The sequence below is a fragment of the Callithrix jacchus genome, chromosome 5 (genome assembly GCF_049354715.1).
Source record: "Callithrix jacchus isolate 240 chromosome 5, calJac240_pri, whole genome shotgun sequence".
NCBI lineage: Eukaryota > Metazoa > Chordata > Mammalia > Primates > Cebidae > Callithrix > Callithrix jacchus.
Genome location: NC_133506.1, coordinates 27,078,404 through 27,101,047, shown reverse-complemented (window position 1 = coordinate 27,101,047; position 22,644 = coordinate 27,078,404). Strand labels below are relative to the sequence as shown.

Below are 22,644 nucleotides of genomic sequence, written 5' to 3'. Positions count from 1 at the left end.
CATTTTGTTTCTTAATGAGATTATTTGGATTTTCTCTGGCAGCATTTTTTAATTCATTGCTCCTTTTTTTTTTACTTAAAAATTTTTTTTCCATAAGTTATTCTGGTACAGGTGGTATTTGGTTACACGAGTAAGTTCCTTAGTAGTGATCATTGAGTGGAAAAAGAAAAAGAAACTGTAATAAATATACATATATATATATTTGTATATATATATATATATATATACAGTTTTCTTTTGTATATATACATATATACATTCCATTGTGTGATATATATATATTGTGTGAGCCACTGTGATATATATGTGTGTATATTTATATATATAGTGATATATATATTCCATATTGTGTATGTATATATATTCCATTTTGTGTGTGCATATGTATATATTCTATTGTGTGTGTGTATACATATATATCACAGTTGTGACACATATATATCACTGTGATACACATATATATTCCATTGTGTGTATGTACATACATATATATCACAGTTGTGACATATATATCACCCAGCTTGTGTCATTCTTACGCCTTTGTGTCCTTATAACCTAGCTCCCATATATATACATACATATATATATACATAATTGAATATATATATCACACGATGGAATATATATATCACAGTGATATATATATATACACATGGAATATATATATCACAGTGATATGTGTCAATATATGTGTCACAACTGCGATATGTATTTATAATGTAGATATACACACACACACACACACACACACACACAAAATAGAATACTACTCAGCCATAAAGGGGAATGAATTAACAGCATCTGCAGTGACCTAAATGAGACTGAAGATGATTATTCTAAGTGGAGTAACTCAGGAATGGAAAACCAAACATCATATGTTCTCACTGATATATGGGAGCTAGGCTATGAGGACACAAAGGCATAAGAATGACACAAGCCGGGTGTGGTGGTTCATGCCTATATTCTCAGCACTTTGGTAGATCATGAGGTCAGGAGTTCAAGACCAGCCTGGCCAATATGGTGAAACCCCATCTCTACTAAAATACAAAAATTAGCTGGGCATGGTGGCATATGCCTGGAATCTCAGCAACTTGGGAGGCTGAGGCACGAGTAGCACTTGAATCTGGAAGGTAGAGGTTGCAGTGAGCCAGGAATGAACCACTGTACTCCAGACTGAGCAACAGAGCAAGACACTGTCTCAAAAAATATGTTAAAAAATTTAAAAACTAAAAATAAAATCCTCACTTGTCAATAATAACAATGACTATAAATGAAGTCAATTCTCTAATTAAAAGACATAGAGCATCAAGCATGGTGGCTCATACCTATAATCCCAGAACTTTGGGAAGCTGAGTCAGGTGGATTGCTTGAGTTCAGGAGTTTGAGACCAGCCTGGGCGATGTGGTAAAACCCCATCTCTACTAAAAATTAAAAAAAATTAGCCAGTCACAGTGGCATGTGCTTGTAGTCCCAGCTACTCAAGAGGATTGCTTGAGCCTGGAAGATCAAGCTACAGTGAGCTGAGATGGTGTCACTGCACTCCAGTCTGGGGGACAGAGACCCTGTCTCAAAATAAAATATAACATAATAAAATAAGTAAAAATAAGACAAAGAGCAACTGAATAGATAAAGAAGCAAGACCTGGCTGGGTGCCGTGGCTCACACCTGTAATCCCAGCACTTTGGGAGGCTGAGGTGGGCAGATCACGAGGTCAAGAGATCAAAAACATCCTGGCCAACATGGTGAAACCCCCTCTCTACTAAAAACACAAAAATTAGCTGGGTGTGGTGGTGCATGCCTGTAGTCCCAGCTACTCAGGAGGCTGAGGCAGGAGAATCACTTGAACTTGGGAGGTGGAGGTTGCAGTGAGCTGAGATCTCACCACTACACTCTAGCCTGGTGACAAAGCAAGATTCCAACTCAAAAAAAAAAACAAAAAACAAAAAAAAAAGCAAGACCAACTATATGCTGCCTATAAGAAACCTATTTCACCTATGAAGACACACATAAACTGAAAATGGAAGTGGCAAAATATATTCCATGCAACTGAAAATGAAAAAAGAGCAATAGTAGCTATGCTAATATCAGATGAAATTGACTACAAAGACTTCTAGAAAAGACAAAGAAGATCACTACATACTGATAATCCAGCAATAGGATATAACAATTCTAAATATCTATAAACTCTACACTGTAGTATTCAAGTATATAAAGCAAATATTAATAGATCTGAAGGGAGAGATGGACTGCAACATAGCAATAGTGAGGGACTTCGACACTCCACTCTGAGTAGCAGACAGATTATCCAGACAGAAAATCAACAAAGAAACAGCAGATTTAAACTACACACAAGACCAAATAGGCCCAACTGACATTTATAGAACATTTCAACCAGCTGCTGCAGAATACACATTCTTTTCATCAACACATAGACATTCTCCAGAATAGAATCTCCAGAATCTTAGGCCACAAAAGAAGTCTCAACAAACTCAAAAAAGTAGAAATCATATCGAGTATTTGTTCTGACCACAATGGAATAAAAGTACAAATTAATAAAAAGAGAAACCTCAAAAAATACACAAAAACATAGAAATTAAACAACATTTTCTTGAATGACCAATGAGTCAATGAAGAAATTAATATGGAAATTTAAAAATGTCTTGAAACAAATAAAAATGGAAATACAACATAACAACATCTATGAGAAACAGCAAAAGCAGTACTAAGAGGAAAGTTTGTAGCAATAAATGCCTACATTAGAAAAGTAGGAAGACTTCAAATAAACAACTTAACAATGTACCCCAAGAAACTAGAAAAGCAAGAGCAAACAAAACACAAAATTAGTCAAAGAAATAAAATAAAGATCAGAGCCAAAATCTCATTACTTAGTATTTAACCAAAGGAATATAAATTGTTCTATCATAAAGACACATGCACAGTATATTCACTGAAGCACTATTCATAATAGCAACAACACAGACTCAACCCAAATGCCCATCAGTGGTAGACTGAATAAAGAAAATACGATACATACACACTGTGCAATACTACGCAGCCTTTGCAGGAACATGAACGGAGCTGGAGACCATTATCCTTACCAAACTAACATAGAAACAGAAAGCCAAATACCGCATGTTCTCACTCACAAGTGGGAGCTAGATGATGAGAACACGTGGACACACGCAGGGGAACAACAGACGGTGGGCCTACTGGAGGGTGGAGAGTAAAAGGAGGGAAAGGATCAGGAAAAATAACTCATGGATACTGACTTAATACCTGGGTGACAAAATACCCCGTACAATGAACCTCCGTGACATGAGTTTACTTATGTAACAAACCTACACATGTACCCCTGAACTTAAAAGTTAAAAAAAAAATCATTTCTTCATAGCCAAAACAAAGATCAGAGTAGGATATAAATAAAATTGAGAACAAAAAATACATAAGATCAACGAAGTGAAAAATTGGTTTTTTAAAGGTACAAAAACAAACCTTTAGCTAGACTAAGTAAAAAAGAGAAAAGACTCAAATAAAATCAGAAACATAAAAGAAAATATAACAAGACCACAAAAATACAAAGAATCATTAGAGATTATTATGAACAATTACACACCAACAAACTGGAAAACCTACAGAAAATTGTAAGTTCCTGGATTATATAACCTACCAAGAATGAACTGCAAAGAAACAGAAAACTTCAACAAACCAATAATAAGTAACAAAATCAAAGCCATAATAAAAAGTCTACAATCAAAGAAAAGCCCAGGACCTGGTGATTTCACTACTGAATTCTACCAAACATTTAAAGAACTAATATTAATTTTACTGTAACTCTTCAAAAAAATTGAAGAGGAAATACTTCTAAACTCATTCTATAAGAACAGCATTACTGTGATACTGATAAGAACAGAACAAAAAACAACAACAAAAAAGAAAACTACAGGCCAATACCACTGAAGAACATCGACACAAAAATTTCAACAAAACACTAGCAAACCAAATTCAATAACACATTAAAGATATCATTCACAAATTGGACACAATGTTACATATCTATAGTATCAGCTACTTGAGAAACTGAGGCAGGGGATCACATGAGCCTAAGAAGTCAAGATCAACCTGGGATACACCACAAGACCATGCCTCAAAATAAAAAAAAAATTTTTTTACATTATTCCCCATGGAAATCCCAAATGGAATTCATTTCAGGGATGCAAGGATGGTTCAATGTACACAAATCAATAAATATGATACATCACATTAATAGAACTAAGAACAAGAACTACGTGATCATTTCAAGAGATGCTGAAAAAGAATGCAATAAAAGTTAGCATTCCTTTATGATAGAAAGATAAAAACCTTCCACAAAATGAGTACAGAAGGAACATACCTCAAAATGGTGGGCATAGTGGTTTACACCTGTAATCCTAGCACTTTGGGAGGCCAAGGTGGGCAGATCACTTGAGGTCACTAGTTTGAGACCAGTCTGGTCAGCATGGTGAAACCCCGTCTCTACTAAAAATACAAAAATTAGATGGGTGTGGTGGTTAGCATCTGTAATCCCAGCTACTCAGGAGACTGAGGCAGGAGAATTCCTTGAATCTGGGAGGTTCAGGTGTCACTGAACCAAGACCATGACCAGCTTCAGCGACAAGGGCAAAATTCGTCTCAAAAAAAAAAAAAAAAGAAAAGAAAAAGAAGAAATATACCAAAAAATAATAAAGACTATATATAACAAACCCACAGCTAACATCATACTGAAAAAATGATGAAAGCCCTTCCTCTAAGATCTGGGACAAGTCAAGGATGCACACTTTCATCATTTTTATTCAACATAATACTAGGAATTCCAGCCAGAAGAATTAGGCAAGAGAAAGAAAGGGCATCCAAATTGAAAAGAAAGATGTCAAATTTGTTTTGTCCACAGACAACATGATCTTATATTTAGATAAACCTAAAAACTCCACCAACAATTTGTTAGAACTAATAAATAAATTCAGTAAAGTTGCAGGATACAAAACTAATATACAAAAATTAGTAGTATTTTATCAGCAACAGAAAACAATCTGAAAAAGAGATCAATAAAGCAATCCCATTTACAACAGCTACAAAAAAATATAAAATATCTAGGAATCAATTTTACCAAAGAAGTGAAGGACCTATGTAAGGAAAAGTAAAAACACTGAAGAAAAACATTGCAGAGGACACACACAAACAAAACTGGAAAGATATTCTGTGCTCATGGATTAGAAGAATATTGTTAAAATGACAATAGTACCCAAAGCAATTTATAGATTCAACGAAAGGCTTATCAAAATACTAATGACATTCTTCACAAAAATAGAAAAAACAAAATTAAAATTCATACAAAACCACAAAGACCCTGAATACCCAAAGCAATTATGAACAAAAAGAACAAAGCTAGAGGCACCACACTACCTGACTTCAAAACGTACTACAAAGCTATAGTAATCAAATTAATTTGGTACTGGTGTAAAAAACAGACACATAGACCAATGGAGCAGAACAGAGAACTCAAACATAAATCCATGCATTTACAGCCTATTTATTTATTTATTTTTAATTTGTTAATTAATTTATTTTTGAGACAGAGTCTCACTCTGTTGCCCAGGCTGGAGTGCAGTTGTGCAATCTCAGCTCATTGCAATATCCACCCTCTGGGTTCAAGTGATTCTCCTGCCTCAGCCTCCCAAATAGATGGTATTACAGGTACATGCCACCATGACTGGCTAATTGTTGTATTTTTAGTAGAAATCGCGTTTCACCATGTTGGCCAGGCTGATCTCGAACTCCTGACCTCAAATGATCCACTCACCTTGGCCTCCGTAAGTGCTGCAATTACAAGTGTGAGCCACCACACCTGGTCTACAGTCAATTTATTCTTCACAAAGGCATCAATAACATAAAGTGGGAAAAGGAAAGTCTCATCAACAAATGGTGCTAGGAAAACAAGATGCAAAAATTCTCAGCAAAATACTAGCAAGCCAAATTCAGTAACACGTTAAAAATATTCTTCACCAGCTGGGCACAGTGTTACATACCTATATTTCACTCACTTCAGCCCAGGAGCATAATGTGAAAAAATATATATGAAATGTTCTCACTCATGTGGGAACTAAAAAAGATCTCATAAAGATAGAGAATAGATTGCTGGTTACTAAAGGTCAGGAAGAGTAGAGCGGTGGGGGAGAGAAAGAGAAGCTGAGTGATGGGGACAAACATACAGTTTAATAGAAGAAGTAAGACCCAGTGTTTGATAGATCAGTAGGGTGACTATAGTTTACAGCCATGTAGAAGAATGAAACTAGATCCCTACCTCACACGATACACAAAAACAAAATCAAAATGAATTAAAATCTTGAACCTAACACCTGATAAAATGAAACTACTAGAAAAAAACATTGGGGAAGCACTGGAACATTGGTCTGGCCAAAGACTTTTTGTGTAAGACCTCAAAAGCACAGGCAACCAAAGCAAAAATAGACAAATGGCATTACACCAAGTTAAAAAGTTTCTGCACAGCAATCAACCAACCAAGTGAAGAGACAATCCACAGCATGGGAGAAACTATTTGCTAACTACCCATCTGACAAGCGTTTAATAACCAGAATATATTGCAGCTCGAATAATTCAACAGAATAAAAAAACTCATTAAAAATGGGCACAAGAGCTCGGGTACAGTGGCTCCCACCTGTAATCCCAGCACTCTGGGAGGCCAAGGTGGGTGGATTACAAGGTCAGGAGTTTGAGACCAGCCTGGCCAACACAGTGAAACTCCTTTATTACCTAACTTTACTCATACTGCAATTCATTTGCATTGTTTTTTGTTTTTTTTTGAGACGGAGTTTCGCGTTTATTACCCAGGCTGGAGTGCGATGGTGCAATCTTGGCTCACCGCAACCTCCGCCTCCTGGGTTCAGGCAATTCCCCTGCCTCAGCCTCCTGAGAAGCTGGGATTACAGGCACGCAGCACCGTGCCCAGCTAATTTTATGTATTTTTAGTAGAGACAGGGTTTCACCATGTTGACCAGGATGGTCTCTATCTCTTGACCTCGTGATCCACCCGCCTCGGCCTCCCAAAGTGCTGGGATTACAGGCATGAGCCACCGCACCAGGCTCTGCATTGCTTTTTTTTCTACCTAAGATTATATCTGAACCATTTCCCCTCACTATCTGTAACCTTCTTTTTAAAGGCTTCTGCGTATCTGTCTAAGGGATGTTCATAATTTTAGCCACCTCCTTGTGGGATACTTGGGGTTTTTACATTTATTTATTTGGATTTTTGTTTGTTTGTTCATTTTAGTATTATGACTAAGGTTAGTGAAATTCTTTCATATGGATCTTTTTATAGTATTAGGATTATTTCCTCAAATTTGCTACAGTTGAAGTCAAAGAACACGAACATTTAATGTGTTCTATGATAACCATGACTAAATTGTACTCCAGACTGTTTTATCAGTCACCTTTCAGAGCGTCAGAAAATCTGAGTACTCCCTATGGTGCTTCTTGCCTAGAACTAAGTGTTTTAATTACAACACATATTTACAATTTAGTAGGCAAAATGAGGGAGAAAAAGATCTTGGGTTTTAATGTGCATTTCAGTTTTAGGGGAAGTTTAATATTTTCCCACACTTATGAAAAATATGTTTATATAGCTACTTTTGTGATTTACTTGTTTTTCTCTTTATTTCAGAATATTTCATGTAGAGTTAAATCAGTACTTAAGAAAAAAGACAAGCTGGGTGTGGTGACTCATGCCTGCAATTCCAGCACTTTGGGAGCCCAAAGCAGGAAAACTGCCCAAAGCCAGGAGCTCAAAATCAGCCTGGCAACAAAGTGAGACCCCCATCTCCATAAAAACTTAAAAAATTAGCAAGGTGTGGTGGTACATTCCCAGCTACTCAGGAAGCTGAGGCAGGAGGATCACATGAGCCCAGGAAGAGTTCAAGGCTACAGTGAGCCATACTCACACCACTGTACCCTACCTGGGCAACAGAACAAGATCCTATCTCTAAAAAAAAAAATTTTTAAATTAAAAAAAAATTTTTTTAATATTTTTCCACAGAGTTGGATATATACATATATATACATAAACATATAATATATATAAAGCATATATATCTCTTTACTACGAATTTTTAATCTTCATGTACCAAACTAAGCTTTTCTAGAAAAATACTATTTCCAAAATTGATTCAAAGAACACAGAAAACCTGAATCTATTAACAACCTTGAGGAGAAATGGAAAAGTTTTCAAAGATGCTTCCAAGGTATCTCTACCAGGTCTTCCACTGAGCGAGCCTATTTGTCTTTGGAGGTCTGAAAATACCAAAAGGCCAAGCAAAATGTACTGAGGAGAAGGCCTCTAACCCAATAGTAAAATAACTGGCTTCATTTTGGGCTCCAGAATTAATAAATTTTCCTGTTTGCTGCCATCTGCAAAAACTGTGCTTTTTAGCAATTGCTTCCTTAGCTGCTTGGCTCAGATTAAATTTGGTGCACGATATTTTAAGAATCATCAAAAACTCTTTTTAAACGGAACTCACAGTGACCTTAGTGCAACGAGTGTGACCCACTGATGGCCAATTTAATCAAGGAGGAATTCAGAGTACTCGCTGCAAGCAATTGATTTTCAAGAGAAAAGGCAGCAGGATCAAACACCCAGTTGGGATGAAAATCCCTTGAATCACCCCTATCACCATGTTTTCTAGCAACTAACTCCTGACTCCATATAGCGTAATAGCCAAATTACTATAATTATCCAGCAACACAAGTGGCATATCAACATTATTTTAAACACGGATTTTTTTGCATAATCTTTCATTATCTTTCAGCCTTCCATTTGAAAATGGAAAACAACAACAAACTGTGATCTACCTCAACAGGAAAAAGGTCACCAGAGAGAACAAATAAAAGGGTTATTTACATGTGAATGTACTGAGATGTGTTTTACAATCAAATACACTCTTGAACTTCATTAAATGCCTTCTCCCCTGCTTGATAAATATGGGCAAAAGAGACATCCCCTACTGAGAAAATAATCCCAGCACATAATGATCATAACGAATATAAATAAAGCCACTTTTCTCCCGAAGACCTCCAGGCCCCATATAAAAATGCACTTGTATTTCCACCATTGTGAAATGAATCTGACTGTTGGAGAGCAGGCCTGTGATATCGCAGGTCACTTCCAGGGCTGAAGAGGAAAGGAGGAATGCAGATCTCATCTGTGAGGTCGCTCTCTACAAAAGAACAGATTCTTAAGTGGCTGCCATCCTTTGTTGCTGGGGCTGTTTCTGAAGACATTAGAAAAGGCTTAGAAATCAGCCTTGGAATTAAGATGGAGAATTGACAACAGGTTTTATGAAATAACCAAAAGACTCACCAAGATGGCTTTGGGGCCATGTCCCTGACCACAGTTCTGGGCTTCAGGTCTGGATTATATTCTTCTGGTATGTTACCAGCCCAGGGGCTCTGCCCTGAGAGCCCTGAAAGAGTCTAAACTGTCACGCTTGGAGACACCTCGGTATAGGTCTGGTATTATGTATTTGTTTCATCAACTTCTCTTGCAAAGCTTTAGAATTCACAAAGTAGATTCTAGAAAATCAAAGTTGGCAAGAGTCGCTAAAGCTTTGGAAGAATGAAATGTTGTTGCCTTCATATACTAAAGACATTCAGTGGCTAAAAACAGATAAAATTCATATTGTAACAAATATAAGTTGGTATATTAGGGCTTTGTGTGAACATTAAGTAAAGCTGACTTTGCTGGCACTGTCTGCATTACCGTCAGAGCCTTACTACAGGCAGCAAAGAACCATGCCACAGGACCTAGGGGAAGGAAAGGAAAGGGGTGGAGGGAGAACCGAGATGCCTAAAGCCCAAATCACAATGAGAAAATGGCAGATTTGGTGGCACTTCTGCCATATAAGTAATATTGCTGTGTGGCCACTGAGTAAGAGTTGTAAGAGGCCGCAGAACTCACCCCAGCCTCCTAGAAGTGGAGGCGACCAGGGCACGGAAGGCTGTAAGAGCAGAGCTCCTCTCTTAGGGGAACCTGAAACCCACGCCAGGGGCAATGGAAGCCCATTTGGTGGGAAACAGACTTTCCCCGGGCACAGAGGGTTGGGTGGGTGCAGCTTACATTCAGCCAGGAAAAGAACTTGGGCTTATGAGAGGATGTAAACATCCAAACATCCCCACCCTGAACACATACCGCTGTCCTATTAGGGACCAGAGGAAGGAAGTACGATACCACAAGCCTCTCCTGGGCTGCAGTGTGCCTCTTCCCATTCCCAAAACTCACATGCTGAAGTCTTAACCCCTAGTACCTCAGAGCAGTATTTACACTCAGGGAGTGTATTTGCAGACAGAGTCTTTAAAGAGGTAACTGAGTTAAAACAAGGTCACTAAGGTGAGTCCTAATGCAATGTGACTGGTGTACTTAAAAAAGAAAAAACGTAAACACTGCTGGGAACAGAGGAAAACCATGTGAAGACACAGGGAGAAGACGGCTGTCTACAAGCCAAAGAGGGAGGCCTCAGAAGAAACTGGCCCCTGCAACAACCCTTGACTTCTGGCCTCAGAAATGTGAGAAAATCAATTTTGGTTTTTTAAGCCACCCAGTCAGTGGCACTTTGTTATGGCAGCCCTCGCAGACTAAGTCCTGATGGGTCACTGGTTAATTAACTACAGAATGAACTGACTGTTAAAACAAATGTTCTGAGATCTGTAATGTTAGGACGGCAGCAGAAATCCTGACATGCTCTGTAGGTGCTCCCGTCCTATTTGGAATCCACGTTAAAAGAAGAGTAAAGTAAAACAGAAGGGAATCCAGAAATATAAAATGGAACCTTGGGAAGAGAGGTGACAAGACCTGGGATGATTCAATAGAGAAAAGGTAACACTGAACATGGACCTATTGCTTTTTAGCTTTGGCACAGGGAGAGGTTCCAGGTGTTTCCCAGCCCAAGAGATGAGGGAATCTGAGGTAAGCAGCAAATGTGAGTTCAAGGAAAAGAAATTCAAATAAGACATAAAGAGACACTTCCTGACAGCAGGAGTGATTTAGAAAAAAAATTTTTTAAGGCAATATTGCTATGTTTTACATGGAGACGTTACAAAAATTGTATTTTGCAGGGCCTTTTATATGTATAATGAGCAGCCGTCTTCCTGGATGACTTGGTGACAAGGGGCTAGTAATTCTTTTGAATGCCCACAACTCTATTATGTAAAATTAAATCTCTCTCTGCCAAAGAGCACATCAAGTTCTACAGAGACTTTGTAAGGTGGGCCCTGGGTGTATAATGAGATTTCCAAATCGGAACCTTGCAGGAGTCTTTTAAAACAGAGATTCACGCTGCCCAGATCTCACCGGCCTACATGAGGAACAAAAGTTTTGTTTTTTGCTTGGTTTTGTTTTTTTATTTTAACTATTAAACGTGGCGATGCCAGTACAGCTGTGGAAACGCAAACTGTGCCCTATTTTGCCTTATGCACCATCAAGAAAATTGCCAGCTCAAGCTTGATTCCAAAATCTGTATTGGGTGAGGCAGCTAACAAAGGACACAGCTTGATTTGCAGACGCCAGGCAGGGCCAGTGCAGCGGCCAACTGGAAAAAAATACTGTTTTGAACCATTTTATTGTCACTGAAAAATATTCATAAACTGCCAGGCATATGGAACATCTCCATGTGTATTCAGTAAGTTTTTTTTTCAGCATTTAAGGGGATCTTACATCTCATTCAGTACAATCTCCTACACAAGCAGAAAGCCCTTTATAAGTGTGATGACTGTTTCTTTATGAATTCTTCCAATATTCTGAGAACTTGCTACTTCCACACTAGGTCTTCCATTAAATAAAAAAATATGTACTTCTACTAGCTTTTCCTTATGCTTGGACAAAATTTGCATTCTTAGAACTTGTTCCCATTGGTCCCAGTTTACTCTCAATGTTTAGTACATAAAAACCAAAGTTTACAAGTGTGTAATAGGTTATATATGCAAAATGGGTAGCTATGAGGACATACACAAAATATTCAGGTAAAACCCAAATTGATTGTACATAGTTAAACATTTTAGATTCCAGGAAAACTTCTTTTTTTAATTTTTTTTTAAGGTAGACCCTAGCATTTTATTTAGATCTTCATTAAACTGTTGGAATTGAGAACAGACATACTTAATAAATCTCCAAAAATAGATCCTGAAAGGCACTTTCTGCTCAGGGCAAACAGTCATAGAATAAGCACATAAACAGGCTGGCTTCTCTGCACCACACCAGCCAAGTCAGCTTTCTCCACGGTCAGCCACACCAGCTCTGCGCCCATTTCTGTTAACACCAGCCAGACCTCCAGGGAAATTTTTGATAAGGCTGAGATGATGAAGGACAGTAAGCTAATCGCCATGTGTATTAGGAGCTAGAGAGAGGAGGGCCTCTGGATTCATTTAAGCATGTTGAGTCTTGACATGATTCTGCTCAAAAGGGTTGAGGTTGGTGTGAAACTGCAAGTTTTCACAGCTGGTAGGGAAAGATCAGATCTTGAGAGTTTGAGAATAAGCAGTTTATTCTGGAGGTTGTTCTAGGATGCAGCAGTAACAGAGTGAGGAAAAGAGGCAGGGAAGGAAAGACAACCAAGAAAATGTGTGTCATCCATGGATACATAGAGGGGAACAACACACACTGCGGCCTTTTGAGGGTGGAGGGTGGGAGGAGGGAGAGGATCAGGAAAAATAACTAATGGTATTAATGCCTGGGTGATGAAACAATCTGTACAACAAACCCACATGACACACGTTTTCCTATGTAACAGACCTTCACATGCACTCCTGAACTTAAAAGTTAAAAAAAAACACGTGTTCTCACCCAGATTACCATTATGGACAACTGAAACTTAATCCCTTGGGGGAACTCTAGGAAAGCAGCCAATACGCATGTCTCTGAGTCCTCCCACCTGAGGAGTGAGGGAGCTGGGATATTTATACTCTCACCCAAGTCAGTTGTGTGTAAATAAATGCTTTCACAGCTGGTAGGAAAAGGCCTAACTAGTAATGTCTTGGTCTCACTTCCCTCAGAAGCAAACCTGGAGTTAAAAGATTCAATTACAGCCATTTATTTGGAAGTCAATGGAGAAAGCACCAGCAGGGAAGCAGGGATGTGAGACAGGGAAGCAGAGTCTGTTCCTCGAGTGATAATTTCCTGACACTTCCAGCCTGACCCCTGCACAGGTCAAAGTGGCCTTTCACAGTCTAAAAGAACCTGCAGACACAGAGGTCAAGACTCCAGGAGCTGTATGGAGCACACACATACAAAATAAAAGTCGGAGGAATATGGGCAGGTCACTGACGACTCACTGAAGTGATCATTCATTAAATAACTTACTAAAGAAAAAAAACTGGCTGGGCATGGTGGCTCATGCCTGTAATCCCAGCACTTTAGGAAGCCAAGGTGGGCGGATCACCTGAGGCCACAAGTTCAAGACCAGCCTGGTCAACATGGTGAAACCCCGTCTCTACTAAAAATACACACACACACATAAAAATAGCAGGATGTGGTGACATATGCCTGTAATCTCAGCTATTGGGGAGGCTGAGGCAGGAGAATCACTGTAACTGAGAGACAGAGGCTGCAGTGAGCTGAGATTGCACCACTGTACTCCAGCCTGGGTGACAGAGATCACAAGACATGTGATCAGTTTTTTCACTTTATTATAATTTTTTAAAAAATTATAATAAAGTGAAAAAACTGATCACGTCTTGTGTAGCAGACCTGTCATTGGAGTTTTCTGTCAAAACCATCCGAGATAAAAAGTTACCTTGCCAAGACTATCATCTTGCACAAAAGCAGAAGGAGGCTGGGTCTACCTTCTGGGTCGACCACTGATAAGCATTAAAAGCCTGGATGAGGCCGGGCGCGGTGGCTCACACCTGTAATCCCAGCACTTTGGGAGGCTGAGGTGGGCGGATCACGAGGTCAAGAGATCAATACCATCCTGGCCAACATGGTGAAACCCCGTCTCTACTAAAAACACAAAAAAATTAGCTGGGCGTGGTGGCGCGCTCCTGTAGTCCCAGCTACTCGGGATGCTGAGGCAGGAGAACTGCTTGAACCCGGGAGATGGAGGTTGCAGTGAGCCGAGGTAGTGCCACTGCACTCCAGCCTGGCACCTGGTGATGGAGCGAGACTGTCTCAAAAAAAAAAAAAAAAAAAAGGTTGGATGAGCTTGAGCAGGTATAAAATGAAGAGAATCTCACTTTCCCTAGCTCTCCTACATCAAGTTATAAGGATAAAATGAGATTATATATATATAAATCCTTTGAAATGGAAAAAGCACTAAATGAAATACAAGACATGAGGCACAGTGATGTGTGTTCATCTGAAACAAAAATTTTACTTCATATTTTAGAGAAATTATATTTCCTTTAACTTGAGACTTTCATCAGGAAAAGAAGTAACAGATCACAGTACATTTAGAATCTTCTCGAGCCTCATTCTTTGTTGTTGAAAGGAAGATGGCAGCAAAATGTGTTGATGACTCTTTTCTTAGATATAATGAGCTGTTGATGATTTGTGACTCAATCCCTGGAAGTTATTTGGAAGTCTACAATGCCAGCTCCCTGGTGCAAATTTCATAAAGAATCAGCTTTGTGTCAATGAACATAAAGCTAACTTTCAAAAATAAACAAGGCACAGGGATAAGTTTTCCTATTTCCTTTACTTACCATCTGTCCTCGGTGAACTGATTTTAGGTAAAAATATTAAAGGAGGTAGAGAGAAGTAGGACTTATTTTAGTGTCCATATCTTTGTGGGCTCTTGCTAGGTAGAGATCTACTAGCTTATGTGTGTTTTTAAGTCCAGGGTTCAGTTAAAATTTTGAATTTCATTGCACCATAAAGTTTCTAAGGAATTTTACATTCATTCTATGTAGGAAATATTAGTAGCATCAAAGCCACTCAGGAACACACTGGAAGGGACTTTTCAACATGTTCTTTATTACAACAGTCACAGGGGAAAAGTATTTTAAAATGTTCAGGACTTACTTTGTATTTGGCGCTGAGCTAAGCACAACATGAACATTCTAACATTTAATCCTCCTCTCAATTCCTTGGGTTAGATGCTATTTTTATCTCCATTTTATATATGAGAATATTGAGCCATAAAAAGGCTATTTAGAGCCAGGCGCAGTGGCTCACGCCTGTAATCCCAGCACTTTGGGAGGTCAAGGCAGGTGAATCACCTGAGGTCAGGAGTTCATGACCAGCCTTGCCAATATGGCAAAATCCTGTCTCTACTAAAAATACAAAAGTTAGCTGGATGTAGCAGCAGTTGCCTGTAATCCCAGCTACTCCAGATGCTGAGACAGGAGAATCACTTGAACCCCAGAGGTGGAGGTTGCAGTAAGCCATGACCCAAGATCACACCATTGCGCTCCTGCCTGGGAGACAAGAGTTAAACTCCATCTCAAAAAAAAAAAAAAAGTCTATTTAGTGCCACTTTCAAAGAAAAATTTAAGCATTGGAACGTTACAATGACAACTTATGGTTCCGGACTATCTCACACTGATAAGTTCCTTCGGAACACTCCCATGATAGCTCTTCTCTGGAATCATGCCAAGCAAGGCTTCATTGTTAAACAGTAAGAACCTCAAATCTCTTTTGGGAAGGGTATTGCTATCATCAGCACAAAGGGGAAACACCTCTCTACGTGTGGCTTTGCAAGTTCTCTGTGATAACTGTGCACTAGGTTTGTGCATTCAGGGGATAAGCTTAGCCGAGGTGCCGCCTTCTGTTGTCTAGATTGACAAGTTCTTTGCCACCACCCAAGGGCTCCTTTTCCCATTTCTGGACAATCTTGGTATAATCTTTCAGACAAGAGAAAGCATAGGAATTTGAAATACCCTTATTTCACCCTAGGAAGATTCAGGTTGGTGGAAGGCTGACACAAAGAAATAAAAACTGCTAACGGTGATGATCAACATTTATTGAGTGCTGAGTTTACCGTGCAAAGCACTCTACATGGCTTATCTCAGTGAAACTTCACAACCCCCCTGTGTGGGAGGTATTATTATTATGCTTATTTTACAAATGAAGAAACCCAGCTTTGGAGAAGTGAATTGATGTACCCACGGTAACCTGCCTGCATGCATCTGTCCTCCGTAAGAACCCAGACATGTAACCGCAAAGAAACACATGGATAGAGTTAAGACCTCTTAAAGTAAAACATCAAAGTTTGAGATTACCTAGTTGCATGTGCTGAAAATCTTGATACAGACAATAGGTTAAAACTGATATTATTTCATATAGCTAGAAATAACTTAAGCAAGTTAAAAATGACTTGCAACAGACCTACCCACATAATGATTTGTCAAAGACATAAACACAGAAGCACTGAATGTTGGGATTCAAACTTAAAAACATAAAATTTCCTGGGTTCTTGATTTGAAAAATTCACTTGATATATTTGGCTTTGTATGTGTGTGTGTGTGTAAAATCCTGAAACACTGGTAATTATTTCGCCGTAACTTATATCTACTCTAACAATGAACATTCAAGAAGTGAGCACCCTGAATGTGGGACCTGTAAAGCCCCAAGTCCGCTATGTCTAACTCCACCTCTGCACTGTGTGGCTATCTGCCCAAGGATGTTACCAACCATAAGAACTACCCCTTAAGAAGGACTGGGGAAGGAAATATAAAGTATTTTATATCTAGTTGCATCACTTAGCAAAGGGCGCAACGATTTCATTCCCCAGTGTGTCCCCGTGAAAGCCACTGCACCTTGACTTCCTCGGACGCTTAGCTCTTGCGGTGATTCCAGAACATCATCAGGATGTGGGAAACAGAGTCCATGGAAAGGGCCCAAGTCAAAGCACTCGTGCAGCAGCTGCATGTTCACTCTTGAGCACACACTCATGAACCCGACAGCTGCGCCATCCACCTGAAATATCCAAAACACCTCATTATTCTTTTTTTTTTTTTTTTGAGACAGAGTCTTACTCTGTCCCCCAGGCTGGAGTGCGGTGATGCAATCTCAGCTCACTGCAACCTCCTGAGTTCAAGTGATTCTCCTGCCCCTGCCTCCCGAGTAGCTGGGACCACAGGCACTTGCTATTACGCCTGGCGAATTTTCGCATTTTTAATAGAGCTGGGGTTTCACCATGTTGGCCAGGCTGATCTTGAACTCCTGACCTCAAGTGATCCGCCTGCCTTGGCCTCCCAAAGTGCTGGGATTACAGGTGTAAGCCACCACACCCACCCCAAAACACTGCATTATTCTATCAGAGCTCAGAGCCCTCAGCATGTGCTCAGTTCGTGGTTTGGCAGGAACCTCAAGATTTAAGGGAGGAATAAGTGTCTTACTTAAGTACATAAAACATGCTCCAAAAATGTCCCAGTAAGTGACCACTGGGGACACACCTAGTGGCACCTAAGTAACAGAGGGAAATTGCCAGAGTTCTTGACCTCTCACCATTGGAACTTGACACTTGCCCTCTTTGCTCAGACCATGCCCATGTCTGCTCCACATCCTCTGCCATCTGGTGTCTTGTGTCTGTACCCCACCACGAGCCTGGTACTCCTGTCATTTTCTTCCCCTCCGCTATGCACAGTTCTCAGGAACATAGGTCATTATTCCAGTGCCCATCTGATCTGCCCCCAGTACAGAGAAAGGTCATGGTCCCTGGCTCCTTATCAGGTAGAAGCTCTTCAATTTGTCTTGAACTCACTTATTTATTAACTGGATAGTCTGATGAGGAGGAGATACGAGGGAAGGAGATTTGGCAGAAAATGTTTGAGTTATGTAAACTTGAGTCAGGCCAGGCTGGTTCACCAGGTGGGTCTGATCTGCAAATGTCTAACCTCCCAGCATCCTGAGATGCCTGGTTCTGAAGCTCCTGCAGTTGTCCCCATGACTTTTGGTCTTTGATAAGGAATACACAGGCAAGAAGATGAATAACTAGCTGATCTGAACCCTGGTGCCTCACTGGCACCAAAACATTAGAAACTAACAACAGACTTGAATTCTATCATATTCCACATTGAGAGATGGCTGTGACTGAAACTCATTATTTCCCTTAAGTAATTCTGTATTTCATTGTTTTCTGCAAGGAAAGTATCTAAAACTTAAAAAGAGAGAGAAAATACATAGTCCTTTAAATCCCACATGAATAATTCCTGTTGGTTACTAAGTAGATTTTAAGCATATTCTGGTTGACTGATTAGACTCTGATAGCTCTTACCAGAAACCAGCATTTACTGGGTTCTACCTCTCACGTGTTCAGACTCTCTTAGATAATCACTGCATTCAGAAAGTAGCAGAGCTCAACAGTCCCTCTATTCCCAAGAATGCAGCATCTTTCCATAAACACCCAGTCAGAGAAAATGGTTCATGCTTTTGCCTCCTAAAACAGAGAATCAGGCTACAATAATACTCAGTGTTTTAAATGACACCCAAAAAATTAGATATTAAACTACTATTTGTTCTCAAATATGTCTCCTAGTTAAAAATCATTTGTTCTCAAAGATGTTTGCAAAATAAAAGTGAGACTTCTTCTATACTGAAGTACAAGAACAACAATGCTTCTTCAATACTGAAGTACAAGGGGAATTTTTTAAAACTAATTTTTTCAAGTATATTCCTTTCTTTACAGGCCCCCTAAAATGATACTTGCTGCAAAAGCCTGGATTTACACAGCTGTTTTATAAAGCCATTGACACTTTAATAATAGTCCAAAATAAACATTTTAATTTTTTTCCCAAATAACAAGTGATTGTTTGTCTTGTTTGCACTCGTGAACAAAGGCTGCATAGCCCCAGTTGTCTGGCTTCTCTGTAATTTCAGGCCCAAGACTCAGCAGACGCTGATTAACCAATCCATCTACCATATGTGCAGAAAGAGATGGCCAGCCTCACTCTCGGCAGGGAAAATTGGCATCCATCTTGGTTCACATGGAGATGTCCCTCTAATCTACAGCCGCGCTGGCGCAACAAAACTTCGATGGCCTGAAATACCTTTTGCTGGCTTCACAGCGAGCTGCATGTGCATGATAAGAATGTATTATTTATAAGACTGCTGTTAGTAATGAGCTATTACACTAATGGCTCATTGTGTTTGGAATGTGATTTCAAATGGCAGGGATCACACATTCTGATGAAAATGAGAAAAACATGTTTTGCCATTAGGAACAAAGATTTAACGTTCTCCAATTCTACAACCTGTTATATTCCCATCATTCATCCAGGGTTGTAACAATTTACGAAAGTTCACAATTACAGATTACAACAGAGCAAGGACATACTGTGGAAATGTCTGCTTTTTCCTTTGAGTTTCTTTCAAATAATCGATTTGAGAAACACTGCTCTTAAATATGAGTTTGCAGGAGTATCCAAATGCATTCTTGTGTATACACTGAAAATGGATTTAACACACTTGTTAACTTGTACAACAGAAAGGCACTGACTGCTGGCTGCTATCTATCTTCCTGGTGACAGAAGTACTTTCCACCACACGTGCCTTCCATTATCTTATACTGGAGAATAAAACTGAAAGTTTTGTTGTTCTCGCTTGTCCTGTAAGGATCTACATCACGACACATAAGGTTTAGATTGCTAGAAACTATGTGTACAATGGCCTTATCTTCACAAACAGGTCCATTTATAGAAATGTGTATATTTTCTCAGTTATGCTTCCATCTAAAAAGCCCTACAGCCACCCATCCCTTTTGCGTGACAATATTCCAGTGAGGGTTTTGCCCTCACTGTGACCACTGCTGGCTCTGAGCCTCTCCTCCTGATGCCAAGTGCATGGCTGACCTGGCAGGCTCTCCCTGCCTGCAGGTCAGTGGTTCCTACTCAGACCACTGCTGCCCACACCCTGGGAGATGCCAAAACAGACGCTCTGCCCATCTGTCACTAGGAACCGCCGTTGGCCTCCAACTACCCTTCCCTAAAACCTCAGCTTGGAGTAAACACCAGATGTCAAGGTAAGCCAGGGTACAGTTATGACAAGGAACTTGTATTGAAGTGATGGCCCCAAACTCCCCCAAACTATCTATCAAGCCAAAGGAAGTCCTGTACCTGAAAACCCTTTGAGTGGAAGGGTTCCCACAGGGCACAGCCTCGCCCTCTGGCTTTCTGCATGCATGGCATGGAACTACCGTGACTGTCTGGAAAGAGACAAACTTGATGGACTTCTTTCTGTTTCCTCTGGTTGACAGTGGTTACCTTAAAGTAAGGTGTGCCTGTTATGCCTAATCAGCATTTGGAGGGGAAAAGCCCCAACCTGTAGCATTTGCCAATTTCTGAGGTATAAGCACTCTCATCATGGCCGGTGTCAAGTGAATAGCGTGATCTCACTAAACACGTAGCTGGAGGGGATGTGCAGTAGCTAGCCATTATTTCTTATATCCACTATATAGAGATCATAGACATTTAAGAAAAAAAACTAAAACCTCAAGAGCATGGAGAATAATAAAAAAAAATTGAAAGTGATGAATTTTGAGTATTTATTAACTTTGTTTTAATATAATTTATTATACTGTATGTTTCTATAATTTGATTTTTAGTAATAGCTGTGTTTAACAAGCAGTTTGCAGAGTTCCTGAGGATTTAACAATCAGCTCTTGAGAGCCAGAGCAAGCAGGCTCCAGCATACCGTTGCCTAAAAGGTCCCTGGGGAGGCAGGAAAAATGGTAGCAACAGCATTGATCTTGAACCCCAAAAGGCTTCAGACATCAGACATGGCTCACTTCAGATCTGAGGTCCCCTCCCAGATCCTGGTGCACAGTCTTGTTTCTGTCCTTCCATTGTAAGATCCAGATCTGTGGTCGCCCCTCCACAGAACACAAAGCCTCTGATGCCTGAGGCAGCATGGCCTCTGGAAGGAGATGGGGCTGGATGCCCTCTGCCTCTTTCGAGACACCAAAGGATCCTGGCAGGGTTGGAACTGTAGTTTTCAGCCTGCAGCTTTGCTCTGATGTTTACACACATTGAAAGTGTGAAACATATGGCAAGAGAGAGAAAGAACGTGGGGGAAGAGGTCACTGCAGCTTCTCTACAAAGCACTGACTTAAGTGATTCCGAGTAAAACTAGAACCTTGAAACCAAATTATTAACATTTTCTAAAAACAAAGACCCTGATTAAACTGATGGGTAAAGTTTGGTCATTCAAATCCTCATTGGGGTCTGCATGAATCATGTTACTTCTCAGCAGTTTCTGTCTAGTTGTGTAAAGACAAGCTTTCCAAAGGGTACTGCTGAGCCCAAACGCTGCCAATCCTCCCTTCTATGGCTACCCTGGCAGCCTGGGGCCGATGGCTAAACAAGAATACATGAAAGTGGGTCTTTGGGAGACCACGCCAAAACCTAAATATAAGAAAATAAAATTAGCATTTTAAAAATAAAATAAAAATAAATAAAAATCCTTTCAATGTGGTACTTCAGAATCTAATTTCCAGGGCCATTTCTTACCTTCTAATACCCACATTGCTCTAAAGCCATCTCATTGTCATCATGTGTTTTATTCTCATGTAGATGAGTGTTTTGCCACCTGGACTGCACATTGGAATCATCTGGGGAGATTCTTAAAAATCCAGATTAAGGTCCGGCATGGTGGCTCATGCCTGTAACCCCAGCACTTTAGGAGGCTGAGGCAGGAGGATCGCAGTTTGAACCAGCCTGGGCAACACAGTAAGACCCTGTCTGTTAAAAAATTTTTTAAAATACATGGATTGTGTCTCACCCCCAAAAGACTGATTTAATTGGCCTGACTGTACCCATGCAACAGGAATTTTAAAAAATTGATATAATTCACCTACCAAAAAACTCTTTAAGAAATACACAATTCAGGCCCGGTGTGGCGGCTCACACCTGTAATTCCAACACTTTGGGAAGCTGAGGAGAGCAGATCACTTGAGGCCAGGAGTTCGAGATTAGCCTGGTGAACATTGCAAAACCCCAACTCTACTAAAAATACAAAAATGAACCAGCGTGGTGGCACAGTAGCCTGTAATCCCAGCTACGTGGGAGGCTGAGGCAGGAGAATTGCTTGATCCTGGGAGGCAGAGGTTGCAGTCAGCCAAGATTGCACCACTGCACTGTAGCCTGGGTAACAGAGTGAGACTCTGTCTCAAATTAAAAAAAAAATGGAAGTACGCAATTCAGTGGTTTTTAATATATTTGCAAATATGTACACCCATCACTGCTATCTAATCCCAGAACATTTTCATCTCCCCAACAACCAACGACTATACCCAACATTAGTCACTTCTCTTTCCCCTTTCCCTCCAGCCACTAATCTCCCTTCTATCTCTACAGACTTGTCTATTCTAGCCTTTCATATAAATGCTACCATACAATATGTGGTCTTTACGACTTCTTTTCCTTAGCATCGTGTTTTCAAGGTTCAGACATGCTGTGGCATGTATCAGTGCTTCATTCTCTTTTATTTCCTGGTACTATTCCCTTGTATGGATATACCACATCTTGTTTATTCATTCATCAGTAGATAGATATCTGGGCTGTCTCCACTTTTTGACTATTATGAATAATGCTGCTATGAACATTTGTGTACAAGTATTTGTGTGAACACATGTTTTAAATTCTATGCATGGAATAGCTGGGTCAAGTAATCAC

At 39.9% G+C, this 22,644-nt stretch overlaps 1 protein-coding gene across 8 annotated transcripts in view; it reads right to left on the bottom strand.

Moving 5' to 3' along the window:
* The window catches only part of CFAP61 (cilia and flagella associated protein 61), a 327,205-nt gene that overhangs the window by 265,772 nt on the left and 38,789 nt on the right, over nt 1-22,644 (bottom strand). For all 8 annotated transcript variants that reach the window (XM_035298462.3, XM_054255275.2, XM_078371503.1 and 5 more), the window contains one exon: nt 16,792-16,951. In XM_035298462.3, coding sequence (XP_035154353.3) covers nt 16,792-16,951 — 160 coding nt within the window. The remainder of the gene's footprint in view (nt 1-16,791; nt 16,952-22,644) is intronic.